Below are 14,050 nucleotides of genomic sequence, written 5' to 3' on the forward strand. Positions count from 1 at the left end.
ACTGTTATGCAATGCAAAGTAACTTTCCTCCTCCGCCACTCTCTTGCCGCAGAGAGTTATAGAATAACGTTAACGGGTCTAATGCATCCAGTATACACCACCACCACTATCACCGCAGTCCCACTAACCCGGTCTATATGACCAGTTTAGGTAGGACTGACCGATTGATCCCACTTAGAATCAAACGGTTCGTGCGATGTTATGTATGTACTCCGTACACCATATGCATATGATATCGTCTCGTGATGTCGACGTTACTCTTCGGTAGCAGGATTTGCCGCAGCATCAGCTTTGAGGATTTGCTCCACTTTAGAGACCTATATTGAATAAAAAAAAAGGGGGGGTTTTTAAGTTAGTCAACCAGGGATGGATCACAGAGGTCATATGCAATAATGTAGAGGTAAAACCCTTGGTTATGCATATATATAAAAGTTTAAAACAAAAAGTGAGGTTAGATTGCAATTTGAGGTGGGGACTTTGGGGTTTATTGGATGTGTATTTTATGTGGAAAAGACAGCCGTGCCGTAGCTTTGGAGCTCCACATTGCATTCCCCGGTTATGAACTTCGGGCTGCTGCGAATGGGGTGAGAGGTGGCGAATGTGGAGAAGGGAAAGATATGTATTGTGTATGTGCAAAGTATACTTGTGATGTGTCTGCTGTGGGGAGAGGGGGGGAGGGGGGGAGGCAAAGGGTCAGACATGAGAACGCCTTGTGTCAATGTGTGGAGACCGGTATACAAGATTCATTAATGTTCAGGTACAGGAAAAGTTTATGACACCGGTTTTTGAAGTCAAAGCTTTTGATCGATAGTTTTGACCAAAAAAAATCACACAAAAAATGCGACTGAGCGCTTGCTTGCCTGTGGTTATGCACGTCACACGAGAAAGGGGAAATAGATCGGTGCTTTGAGGCTATAGCGCTAACTCAACCAAGGTGCGGGATACGGGAATGGGGCCTATTATGAGGGGAAACTTTTAGCTAAACGTACCTTATCCTCGATTGATTGGACTTTATCCGTTCTGTTTAAAAAAAAATTATAAAAACAAGTCAGTGGGTCTGCTATGAAGTTCTGGGGAAGAGAAGGTGATTGGTTGAAAGTAAAAAAAAAGTGGGTCGATAGGTAGTATGCAAGTTTTGCGTTCCGCGGGAACGTTCGAACCCTCCTTTGTTTTTCTGAAACGTTAATATTTGGGGGTTTATGTATTTTCTTGGGGGAAGTGGGTCGAAAGTGGAGACTTTGTCTTGTAAAATGTTTTAGAGGGGGGGTTGTCCGTGCATGCAGGAGAGCGTAGTCGAGAAAGGATAGAGTAAACGAGTGATATAAACGACAAGGCAGAGCTACTTTCTTGGATTGTAAATCAACATCAAAAAAGAGATTATATGATGATGATCGCATGCAGCTACGGTCCAAAAGATGTTCCGGGCGCCGATAGTTTGTCTGTATAGAAATATTTCGACTGGGTTCTGAAGTAGAGATGAGGCACAGTGGGTCGTTGATATGTATGTATGCAACGTGGATCATATCAAAGCTGCTAGATCATATCAGGATGACACGAAAGCCTTGCAGTTGTATCTGATGCATATTGCAGTTCTTCGTATCGAGTACGAACTGCGAATATGCGTATATACTGAGAAAGCCGGCCAAATGGCCTTGTGATCATGATATGATACGTCTTGTTTGCTAAGCCAGAGACGCACATTTTGATCATATGGAAATATAACAATGGCTTCTCGAGATATTTTCAGGACGCGCGGAAGGCCGGAAGGGATCCGGTTTGCAGGAGCAGGAGGGGTTAATGATTGATTCAGAGTTTCCAGGCCTGTTCTATCAGAAATAGAACGGGATATTCGGAACTCGAGCATGGGGTAAGAGGTAAAATGAATTGAGAAAAAAAAGAGACGGATAGTAAAATGATTGCTATTCGGAAAAGAGAGCTGGGGGCCAAGACACGGGATGATCCGTTGAAGTTTTTGAGAAATTTTCGAACTTACCTAGATCCAATGCGAATATCGGTTTGTCTGTGCCGAAGTGGTGAGGGGTTAGCAGGGACCATCTCAAGGCTTCAAAGTTTTAGAGTTTGGTAGTATGTTGAGCTCTACCACGTAGAGGGATATATTGGATTAGATGTTCTAGAAGGGTTCTCGATTCCTTGATGATGGAACGTCAGCCCTGGAGCTTCAGGGACTACCATGAAGACAATTAATCCGCATTTCCATAAAATTAGGCATAGCTAAGATAATTGCTTAGGATGTACCTTGCCTCAAGCGCCGGTTTCGATCGACTTTCGAACGTTCCTGATGATCAGGGCAAATGTAGTATGCACGTAACTTCCAGGACAGCCCTTAACATGCAGTATCCCAGGAAAGCAAACGCTTAAGATAGAAGGGGTCTATCTGAAGTAACACAGATTTGGAAGGAGCGTGTTACACTCACATTCGAACGACGCCCTGGTTATGCAGTAAGGTATGTGCCTGTCCCATAACCTTGGTGACTACATGGGTGAGTTAGCAGAGATACATAGTAGTCGCGGAGAATAAATGGTTGTTGGCCTCATGCATCGACAGGAGAGGGATGTGTTCCGAATGGGGAAAGGTTGAATGCGATCAAAGGCAGGGCCTTGGGTTGAGATCTCGAGGTGGTCGAGTATCCTTGGGATGTCAGACCACCGGCCCACGGTTAAAAAGGCCAAAACCCGGTAAAAACAGTATAAACCCGGTTCTTCCTGCATTAGGACAGAAAGAACTTTGGTATCTGGACCCAAACAGATCGATTGAATAATAGATCAATCGAGTACTGTTTAGGATGAGATAGCAGGTACATGGGGAGAATGATAGGCCATGGATGATTGACAAGGACAAAGATGTTAACGCAAAACGTCAATACACTGTACTTTTAACAGTTTTCCCTGGTAATCCTGATATAATGGATAAAGCCAAGCTTAACAGTTTCAAGTCAAGACATCTAAACCTTTAGATTTATTCGAATCTCGGAGAATTTCACAAGATTGAGGACAGGATTGTTGACGTATACAAGCTGACGAGGCGGAACGATTGAGAAAAGGCAGAATACACATACATAGGCACGGGAAGTAGCGGAAGCAAACTATCATCGAACGGGTATAGTTACGTACCTTCTTCCCATGATCCTTCCAGTGTGGTGCCGGCCGAGTGCATAGAATACTTGATTCCACTTGCCGCAATCATTTTTTGGATGTTGGCGATATGCTGCGATACAGAGGCGGTTGGAGTTCCTATCTATTGACCGAAAAAAACAAAAAAAACAAAGGAATAAAAAAAAGGGTTAGCTATATGTTAGTGATTCCATATGATAACAACAACGTAAAATTGTATTTGATTGACATAGATTGTAAGGTCAGATGGTCATCACGGGCTGTGAAGACAAGGTAGTTCCTCCGAGGATGCATGGGGGTGAACATTCGAATGTGTTGATGTTAACGTTGGGAAAGACCTTAAGGCCTTAAGGGGAAGTGGTCTGTGCACGCCCGCCAAGTTGGGGGCTCTTGAGCTCCAGCTCATTGCGGTGTTTCTCTGCGGGGAAGGACGCGGACGCACAGGTATCAAACAGAAATCAGCAGTGACATGGTCCGGTGTCGCAAGATGGGCGCACTGTCTGAATGTAACATTCTCCGCATGGGCAGCCATTGTGGATGTGATTGATTCGAAGTGGGGACTTCTGAACCTGTACACGGTCGATGATCTGAGAGATGAGCTGCACTTGATGCACCTGCTGCACTGCACTTGCAGTTCGACTCGCAATTGCAATTGGTGGCGACTGGTGGGGTGGGTAAGAAAGTTCAAAAGAGAAAATAATAAAATAAAATAAAAAAAGATGAAGGAGTTTGGAGGGCAATTTCGCTTTGGCGAAGGGAATTTGGGGTCGTTTGAGAAGCCAAACAGCCTGTTTACAATGAAGTAAGATTCCGCCGACCCTCTTGGGCTTTGAGTGAAAATTTGGAAACTAATGACCAGGCTTGGGATACTAAGAGCTAAAGGACTCAAAAGTACGGTCATACTATACCCCCAATCCGCATATTATGGTCTCGTCTCCTGCAGCTGCTACCAGCATTGGCGACTTGGAAGCAGGAACCGCAACCCGGTCATTCCGGAACCATGCCGTATGCATAAGTTGCAGGCACCAAAAACTCCCTCCCTCACACAGAGGAGGTACTGGCAGGCGCCCTGTGCTCAGTTTAACTTTTAAGCTATGTCTCCACATCGCAGTGGCGTTAGCAGCATGCTCTGAAAATGGGGTAATTATATCGACAAGTTTTCGATCCAGTATAGTCCGTGCCTCAGCCGTGCAAACTAGTCTACGTACGTATATGCTCGACTTTTGCCAGATGGCCGAATTCCGGCCCTTGTGCGCTGTGGACATACCTACATTACATACTTTAGGCCTATAGGTTTATTATTTTCGCGAACGGGGCACAGCCCGTATTGAACGAAAAGGGGACATCCAGTGCTTGCGTCTATGTATGTCCAGATGTCCTTACGCATAATATGTCGAGTAATCGTACGCAACTTTGGACTGCGAAGCGCCTCGCTATGACCCAGCACCGTTTAGCATCGTTATACGGAGTATGTTATATGCCGACACCCCGGTCGTTATACAAAAAACTAGCCCAAAACGTGTACAGACTGAGATACGAGCTCGAAAAGCACGGTAAGCTATACTTCAGTCAGAGTATACATATTTTTTAATCTATTTCAACTGCCCAGTACCATGATGTCAGCAGTATTAACTCGGTTCCACTATCGGATTTTCAGGAACAGAAATGAGAAACATGAGCAACTGGAAGTTTTAAATTGTTCTGACAAAGACATGACATGAGAAATTTCGAAAGCAACTCACGGCCTGAGCGTCGTTCACGGGACTTGGAAAAATACTTTTCAGTTGATTTCAGAATCAAAATATGGCAGTGGAGGATGTTGATCACTCAGAATAGCCAGCCAATTGAGAGGTTGTGACAGTGATATCTCTGCCCTCAGCAGCGAAATACAACCCCAGGGAAAAACTTTATGTATTTCAAGGGAGTATTATGATTGTGACGAGATAATGCACAGACAGAGGCGGAAACCCTTCTAGAAGCACTTGAAACACTGACAAGCTAGCCGTGGCCAGTGGCAAACTGCAGCATCAACTCTCGTATCTTAATGTTTCATGAATCCCAAATTCATGGAATTGCAGAAATACGGTCGCGATAACTCTTTTTCGGTATGAGAAACAAGAAAACAAATTCCGCGAGAGTGTTTCGCTCCAATATACGTGAGGGACTTGGCCCGCATAAATTTGCCAAATGGATAAATTCGACTGCAGATGCAAGGAACTGGGTCCCAAGACTGTCATTGCGCTGGCCAGTCTAGCGAACGGCTGTGTTTCATACCTGGTCCAAACCACCACCCCAACGCAGCACGCACCACCTGGTGGTTAATGGACGGCCCTGGATTGACCAGAGGGTTCACTGGGAAAAAAAATTGTCAAGATTGGGGATTTTGGCCGCAATCTCTTTTTTCTTTCCTGTTGATTTTACCCGTGGAGGCTAACCCCAGCTTCTTCCCCAATTGTCCGGGTTGACCATGCATGAGCTTAGCTAGCACAGCGGCCTTTATCGACATGGTAAACTAGGTCTTTTCATTTTTACGCTGGAATTATGGTCTAACTATCTATCAATCTACGGGGAGGAATTCAGGGAGTCCCCCAAAATAGATTAATTCCTATAACATGTTCTAATAAGTAGGATATTAGTATGCTTCCCCAGACAGGTCTGAGATATATAAGAAGGTGGTGATGCCTTCTCGGATTCAATCTCTCCCCACTATCATTCGATCATCATCTCAAGCAAGCAAATCAAAACAGTCCCTTTCGACTTAATCTTCAATATAAATCCTCAAGTAGCTCCGGTCTACCCTCGAACCATTCGTTTACAAATCTCATAAAATCCGCATTCGCTCTTCGAACCTCATCTTTCTTAGATTTAAGTCCTCAGCCTTCGAGTTAATACCAACCATCAAAATGAAGTTCACCATTGCTCTCGCCATCGCTGCCTTGACTACCTCCACTATCGCAGCAGACTGTTCTACCCTCAGACCACTCTACTCCCAATGGTAAGAGCAAGATATCCGGTTGACGGCACCAGAAAGGAGATTTACTGACTGAAACTATTCAATAGTGGTGGTGTTCAATACACCGGTTGCGGAACGTGCGCTAACAACGCTATTTGTACCTACGTCAACGCCTACTACTCCCAGGTAAATTTGAACCGAAGGCCTAATAATTCCTTTTTTTATAACATTAACCTGAGTTCTCTGTATAGTGCTACCCAAAGCCCTATTAAACGGTCTGCGCTTAGTAGTTGGCAGAAGCTAGTTAGGCTGGAAATACTCTTTTCACTCGGGACAAAATCTCTCAAGATTATAGCGACCTGAAAAGGAAATGGAGGATTTTTTTTTTTCTTCAACAAACGGATTTGATGCTGGGGGGTAACATAGATGGTGGGGTCAATATTGTCGAATCGAAGTCGGAAAGGCATACTTCTTGGTGTTATTTTTTTATTTCTTTATCCTGATATACCCAGTGCAGAGAGACTTCGCTCAGACTTAGCCTCACGGCTTGGTCTTATGCTTGCTTCGGTTACTGTTTCTGATTTTGATTGCGGAGGGCTCCTCTTTGTACATATATATCATAACAATTCAAAAATATCTCCAAAAAAATAACTACATTTTCCATACTCACATAACTCCTTAAGAAAGTACTTGAATCAGCACTTGTGCTTCATGTCCTTGATATCACTCCGAGTTTTCTGGATATCAATTTACAACAATGTTTGCGTTGCGTGTGTCATTCGATCTTCCATCCCTGCGAACCTGAGACTGGCGAAGCGGTCCTCGTCCTTAAGTTGGGCAACGGCCTTCACCGATACTTAAACTGGTAACGGTAAGTCTAACAACTTTAACAGGAAACCAAACAGGTTTATTAGTTCAAGTTCAAACATGCTACGCTCTAGCTCGAAATGTCTTGGGACCTTCTGCGTGCACTTTTGGTTCTCCAGTCCTTGGCATGCGACCACACCCCGCCTTCGGCATAAACTTCGTGCAGATGCGCGTATGCTGACAGGTTTCAAGTTAAACACGAGTTGCTGGTAAGCTAGCTAGCTTGGAACGTATCTTCGTGGTTGCGCGTCTGCCCCTCTGTAACTGAAGCTTTTGGGGTGGCCAAATATTTGTTGCTGCTCAACTTTAACTTCAATTCAACTTCACCTTCACCTTCACCGTACCAACTCCCAACGCAAGATAGGTTTCGAAGCTTACGATCCTCTCAACAATTTAATTTACTAGTCGGAAATCACATAGCATTGTAGCTACCAATTTCTCAGTCTTAGAAAAAATGACTAGACACCGACCTGTTCGTCCTATCATGATGGACTACGTCCCCAGCGCGCAATACGCGCGAGAAGACATCAATTCCACCAACTACGATCTTTCGGATTTGTGCATTAAGCATATCGAAACGCATATCAAATCCGCTGAACTCTACCGTTCCAAACTGGCCGAGCTTCTAACGAACTCCCAGAAAGCTGGTACTATTCCTCCACTTACGACAATTGCTATGAATAGTATGATAAATTCGTTGAGGGAAGATCCCTCGCCGTCGAATTTTGAGACTGTGATGAAGCATTGTCCCGAGAGTCTACTGGGTGCTATGATAGATAGCCCGAAATTGCATTACACTTCAATGCTGAGGTTCTCGGAGCAGAAAGGATGGGATAAGTTAAAAGATGATAGCAAGCGGGATATTTGGATCTTAAAAGTATGCAAGTCATTCAATGTTATCAACTGTATATCCCCGGGTATTCTGCGTTTACTGACAGTTTATGGGTTGATGTTAGAATGAGTATTTTGTTCGTGCGGATGGATCGGACTGGGGACTCCTAAATCTTGATGACGCTGATATTGTCTTCGGGCACTCTTCTAAACTCGTTGAGAATGAAGCCGGCGAGCCGATCTATCGTGAGATCACGAGAAAAATCGCACCCACATCCGGATTACAATACCTTGACCAAAAACGTACTCGAACAATCAAGATCCAACCGTCCACAGCTGCTTTCAAGAAAACATTTGACAGGCTCATGGGCGGAGCTCTAGATGGCCTCGACTGGAGCAACGTCTTGGTTGCAGGAGGTATGCCTCTTAGCACTCTCCTATGCGTGGATGAGAGCATGGATGAAAAATTCAAGTCAAATGACATCGATATGTACATCTACGGCTTGAATCCAGCGCAGGCGAACGAGAAGATAAAGCATATTGCCAACATTTGGAAAAAGAACCTGAAGCCCGACGAGGACTTTGTGATGATAAAAAATGCCCGAACTGTCACTCTGATCGGGACTTTCCCGCACCGTCGGGTCCAAATAATCATGAAAATGATCAAAAACCCTGCCGCGGTTTTGCTGAACTTCGATCTGGACCAAGTTGCCATCGGGTATACAGGGGATAATGTCTTGCTTCTCCCAAGATGCGCCAGAGCCCTTGAGACGGGTTATGCTATCTTCACACTAGACATGATACACGGACACCACTTGAATGAGCGACGAGAAACACAAGAATCACGATTGCTAAAGTACGCCCAGCGCGGCTTCGGTGTGCGGATTCTCCCAGAATTCTGTCAGATGGTTGAGATCGACTTCTCAAAACGTCGGGTGACTCACCCTTTCATCGACCAAGCTGTTGGTGACTTGGGTGGGTCGCACAGATATTGGTACCGCCATGAGGCTCCTGAAACTCCGGACATAGTTTCCGGTATCCAGGCTGTGAGAAGGGTATTCGCAGCGGGTGAAGATATGGTCCATCGATTTTACATTGGTAGAACCGAAGTCAGCGCACCGGAGGATTACGACGATGAAGATGGCTTTTATAGTGATCCTGAGGACCAAAACACCTACAATCATGCGAACTACTACCTATTTGATTGGGTAGATCCTGATACCGGAGACAAGATGAAGCTGCCTAAGGGACAGTTTAGCTCAATAGACACCTATCGCTCCGGCGTTGGTGCGCCACATGGTAAGTTGAATGCTCTAGGGCCATGTATTTACTATCTAAAGCTAAGTTCTAATCCGATACGGTACAGGAAAACGCGGCCTCGGGTCATTGGAAATGCACGCCCGCCACTGTGCCCTCTTCCGCTTCGAACAGGAAAAGAAGATGATAGTAGATTATAACACCCTCGCCTCGACAACTTACGACGTGGAGTCCTATGACATGCTCCCACAGTACAATTGGAATTCGAGTTTCACACCAAAATCATTTACAGATGCGATCGATGACTATAACGAAAACTTGTTTCAAAAGTTTTGTTCTGTTCTAGAATCTGACCCAGCAATCGAAGCATCTGTACTTGGACCACGACGGAGTTACAATCGGGCGTATGAATCGGGGTGGAAATCACATTGTTAGTTTTTGCTTACCGTCCGATGGGTTTATCTCTGATATATAAACCATGCAAACTGACTTTGAGCTTAGTGAAAGGATATCTCACTCGTCGTATCCGAAGAATTGCTTACTCCAAGGATATCAATGAGCTGGTCGACCGTTTCCAGATTGTTCTCCCAGTGGTAGTCAATTATCGATTAGAAGAATGGATTAAGGAAACATTCGCAAAAGCGCTGGATGACGCTGGTATTCCCTCTCACCAGCATGATATCCTTATCCCGGTTCATAAATCTGGTATGGGCGATGGTCGGCTGCCGGATACAACTGAAAGTGATGATGAGAACGTGAGATATTGGGTTATCGACTCAACAACAGTATGGGCGGGTTTGGATAGGCGAATTGATGAGTATGGTTAAATGCTGCTCAAATACCCTGTCAACATGCTTCTAACACAGCTTTCTCCGAATCTAGAATATTTGAAGTTCTATGGGTCCTCTCATTGAGTAACGATCTTGTTTCAGATAATCTTCTAGGATACGGCTCCCGGGAAGATGCTGCGAAAGAATGGTATCAACTAGTCGCTACAATCCTTCTGAGAAGAGTCACAAAGCTATCAATCCAACAGCTTGGGATCAGCCGAGTGGGCCGCTCAGCGGGCAAAGTGGGCGAGGACCACGACGAATCAGCGGAAGAAGGAGAAGGTTTGAGCAGAGAATTCATCGAACCGAGGATTCCGGAGGACATCAACCCGTTGGAAATACCCAACGAACGCGACCAATATCTATTCACAAAGTGGTTGACGGAGAGGCCAATCGAAATCTAGTACGTTTGCGGTATCATCCCATTGTGTGAATAACATCATAACTGACCGTCAATATCTTCCATCGTACGCGTAGCCGGAGCTACCAATATGAAGTCCACAACTCCTATCGCGAAAGCAATAATGCCGTCCCTCCTCCAGCGATAATGTACCTCCGCGAGGGTGGCGATTATTCGGGCACCGAATGGACTGATTGGCCTGAGGATTCTCCAGGTTTCGAACCCGTAGCAACATTCCGCCCGCAACCAAGAAGGAAAATACACTCTAGTGATGCAGAAGGTGAAGAAACTGGCGGCGGTGAAGACGCAGAAGGTGAAGCTGCCCCTGCCGAGGACCCTGCCGCTGAGGGAGAAGGAGCCCCTCGAGGTTTAAAGCGGCAACGGGAGTCTGTTGATGTCATGGATATGCTTAGGCCGAGTGGACCTGGCGCTAGCTTTGCTTCATTTGGTAATGACACGGCAATGGCTGACGCTGATAATCATGGCGAAGGCGAAGGGGCCGGGCCGTCGTCGACGGCTTAGTGGTCTTACCTTCACCTTCCCCATGACTTTTGATCCGGTGCAACAGATCTATGGCAGAGAACTTGGCGAATCACAGGCGACATTCAATTCGAACTATTCGAGCTTTTCAAGTTTATATTACCAATTTTGGCGGGAATATCATTATTATGGGTCCAGTGGATCATTTGGAAAGAAACACATAAGGAGAGGGATGATAGATTCTGGGGTCTGGCACAAGGTAGGTGGGACTGGTTTTGGGGCAATATGACGGAGTATATCACAATTGGGGGTTGGTGGGAGTGATTTATAGCAGCATATCTCAGCTTTGATAGTTAAGATTAGAAATTTTAAAATATAAAGTAAATTTTTGAAATACATTCAATTGTATAATTAGACCATGCGTGAGCAATGCTCGAAAGCAAAATATTACTATTAAAGAACGCCCACCATTTCAAATCATCCAGCTTGCTGCCAATCGACGTATACCTGAGTCTTGTCATTGTGGTTGTATTAACGCCCCATTACGGATATATAACCATGAATTCCCAGTTCTAGCAATCAAAATCACCCACTAGCAATCTAAACCACATCGCTATTACCATTATAATATTCTCAATCCCGGGGAATATCGAAGATCCCATCCCATAGCTCCCCAAGTACTCCCCCAATACCTTTGAGCCCCTCCCCAATCGCACCCAATGTCTCTCCATCCACCCCTTCCCTCGCCACCGTCATAACATCCACCCCAGCCGGCGTAAACAAGCTCTTCTCAAAGTACGTAACAACCCACTCCACCCCCTCCAATACCTCTTCCCCACCTTCACCAACAATAGTCCTAACATCCCTCCCACCATACCCAACAACTTGCCACCTCGAAGTCGCAATGAACAACAACCCTTTCCCTCGCCATTTATACGTCAAATCCCCATCATTCTCAGAAAGCGGGTAGTCAACACCATGAATTGATTTCGTCACCAGCTTTGCAGCTTCCTCTGGAGTTGAATTTGTGGCTGGAGGACCACTACGTGGGTTGTAGTGGATTATGTCGTCGATGTTTTTGGTGGATGGGATGGAGGTGTATGTTATTCTGATGTTTTTGGCGGATTTCCACATGGGTAAAGTGGAGGTTGTTACCCACCAGGTTTTTAGAAGGGCTGCGGGTGTTAGAGGTGGGAGGGAAGATGATGGGAAGGGGGTGTTTGGGGCGCGGAATATGGATAGTGGTGACATTATTGTTGTGATAGTGATCTGTCGGTTTATTATTCTGGAATCCGTGTTGTCTATGTTGGATTTTGGATACCCCTTGGTTTGGAATCGTTGTTGGTAGAATTGGCCAATATTGGTAGAAACGAAGATGGGAGACTTGATACTATGATGAGGTCTATAGAGTTAAAATTTGGGTCTGAATTCGAAAATATCTGTTATTTACGCAAACCTGTTGTAAAGGTTGGAAATAAGCAGAGGATTAAAAGTGAGAGAAGGAGAGAGCAAAGGAGTTGAGCTGAAATATTGACGTCTTCAAAGGCTAGAATTGCTTGGCACTGCATATGATGAAACAGGAACAAATGCTGGAAAGATAGAACGGAAACATGAAGTGTATGGAGATATCAAAAATCATATGTGTATAATAGACCCCAGTCCGGTAAGTTTTCCTTTTAACGATTTTCTAATATTAATTATGCAATGTGACCATGATGTCCATGTGCATAATGCGTCTCCTCTGGTCGATGCGGATGGTTTGCTGCCACGAACTGACGATGTTTCTTTTCACGGTATTCGAGTCTAATAGCCCAAAGCGCCGCGCCGATCGCATTTGTAAAGGCAACCAGGATAGAAAGCATGGGGATAAATTGTAGGCCGATAGCCATTGTCCCGAAGCTATACAGCATAATGCATTAGTTTAGAAACCGAGTGGCTTTTAGATAAAAGGTGATAGGGTAGATATATATACTTCAGATAGGACCAATGATAATTCTTGATAAACGCCTTTTGCTGCTTCTTGTCCAGTCCTTTTAGACGGAAGTACCAATAGTGTGCGATAGGCCCAGCACGGTTACCCTGAATAGCAAGGAATATGAACGGACCGACTATTATCAAGAAAATTAGTCAACCAGGCCCGCGGTTTCGCCACTAAGGAGGTTCTGTGTTACATACCAATAGGAATGAAGGATACCGGGCTAAAGAATATAAATTCAAAAATAGCCTTCCACTGCGGTCTTAAACTCGTCGGGACCTTGTATTCACCCAACGAAGCTACAACATCTGGTGCGTTCGCAATAACCTCTTGGCCTTCTTCTACTAGTTCGTGGTGATGTTCTAAGAGCAAAACCGCATCAAACATGTTTATCAGACTCTGCTCTAGTAAGAAACCTTCGCAGAGTGCGGAATTGAGATTTGCGGCGAGTGTCAAAATAGTGACAGCGGCGTTAAGAAGGGCGATTGGGCCAGTTAGGAAGGACATTATTGCCGCTAGAGGGATGTAGAGTAGCATGAAGAGGAAGATCGTGACGCAGAGAGATAGAATTAGACAAGGGACGATCCTGCCCCGGATGACCCTCCATAGGATTGGATTGTAGTAAAGATATATCATTCCCTAGTATCATGCCATATTAGATTTATCGTGTCAACCACTCCTAACATGCCTTATATAGTGTAATAGCGTATCAAGGGTATGTGATTTTGTGACATACCCTGACAGGATAAAGCACAGCAGGTGTGTGTAAACGCTTCCTGCTAGGATCGAACCTCTGGGAATTAAGAGTGCTGGAACTCTGGTTGACATCGTAGTATGAGTTTGGCAGTAGAGGTTCCTGCTCTGAGCGGGGTGTCTCTACAACATGAGTGTACATGACCGGTTGAGGCGTATCAGGATACCTGCTGGTTCCAGGCATCATGAACTGCGAGTTGTAGGCTGCTGACAGATACAGATTGAATGATATAATCTGGTACGATATTGAAATCAACGTCAAGGCTCGACTTTATGTAGATGTAAGTAAGGGGGTATCGAGAGGCTCGGCTCAGCTAACTGATGTGGCTGTGTTGTCGGTGAGGTTGGTCTATCTAGTAGTCTGAGGTATATCGTGCACAGCTCAGCGAATGCATCAAACAAAGAACTGGAACTGAGTGTCGTCCGATGTTATAAAGAAACCCCGCATTCCCATACCCGACCTATAAGGATCCCAGGACTTCAAAAATGCAAATTCCCTTGAAGGCTTCCCGCATGATAGCATTTGTCGGGCCTGGGCAACTGACGCGTTTCAGTCAGCTGGCCCACCGGAG

General features: G+C 45.1%; 5 protein-coding genes across 5 annotated transcripts; 2 read left to right on the plus strand and 3 right to left on the minus strand.

Moving 5' to 3' along the window:
* Window positions 1–3,124: 3,124 nt before the first annotated feature.
* Window positions 3,125–3,664, minus strand: AOL_s00004g322 (uncharacterized protein; the record flags this gene model as incomplete). The annotated part of the gene is made up of 2 exons (XM_011118972.1): window positions 3,125–3,256; window positions 3,575–3,664. The coding sequence occupies 2 exons, from the start codon at window positions 3,662–3,664 to the stop codon at window positions 3,125–3,127; spliced, it is 222 nt and encodes a 73-aa protein (XP_011117274.1).
* Window positions 3,665–6,035: 2,371 nt separating this feature from the next.
* Window positions 6,036–6,357, plus strand: AOL_s00004g323 (uncharacterized protein; the record flags this gene model as incomplete). Its single annotated transcript, XM_011118973.1, has 3 exons — window positions 6,036–6,127; window positions 6,193–6,271; window positions 6,337–6,357. The coding sequence occupies 3 exons, from the start codon at window positions 6,036–6,038 to the stop codon at window positions 6,355–6,357; spliced, it is 192 nt and encodes a 63-aa protein (XP_011117275.1).
* A 1,049-nt stretch (window positions 6,358–7,406) lies between these two features.
* AOL_s00004g324 (uncharacterized protein) lies at window positions 7,407–10,792 on the plus strand (the record flags this gene model as incomplete). The annotated part of the gene is made up of 6 exons (XM_011118974.1): window positions 7,407–7,829; window positions 7,909–9,082; window positions 9,150–9,470; window positions 9,542–9,857; window positions 9,923–10,273; window positions 10,348–10,792. 6 exons carry the CDS (start codon window positions 7,407–7,409, stop codon window positions 10,790–10,792), a joined length of 3,030 nt encoding a protein of 1,009 aa, XP_011117276.1.
* Window positions 10,793–11,383: 591 nt separating this feature from the next.
* Window positions 11,384–12,001, minus strand: AOL_s00004g325 (uncharacterized protein; the record flags this gene model as incomplete). Its single annotated transcript, XM_011118975.1, has 1 exon — window positions 11,384–12,001. The coding sequence occupies one exon, from the start codon at window positions 11,999–12,001 to the stop codon at window positions 11,384–11,386; it is 618 nt and encodes a 205-aa protein (XP_011117277.1).
* A 446-nt stretch (window positions 12,002–12,447) lies between these two features.
* On the minus strand, window positions 12,448–13,662 carry AOL_s00004g326 (uncharacterized protein; the record flags this gene model as incomplete). The annotated part of the gene is made up of 4 exons (XM_011118976.1): window positions 12,448–12,649; window positions 12,723–12,858; window positions 12,926–13,364; window positions 13,462–13,662. 4 exons carry the CDS (start codon window positions 13,660–13,662, stop codon window positions 12,448–12,450), a joined length of 978 nt encoding a protein of 325 aa, XP_011117278.1.
* Window positions 13,663–14,050: the final 388 nt, after the last annotated feature.

This window comes from Orbilia oligospora, assembly GCF_000225545.1.
Source record: "Orbilia oligospora ATCC 24927 unplaced genomic scaffold scaffold00004, whole genome shotgun sequence".
Classification (NCBI taxonomy): domain Eukaryota; kingdom Fungi; phylum Ascomycota; class Orbiliomycetes; order Orbiliales; family Orbiliaceae; genus Orbilia; species Orbilia oligospora.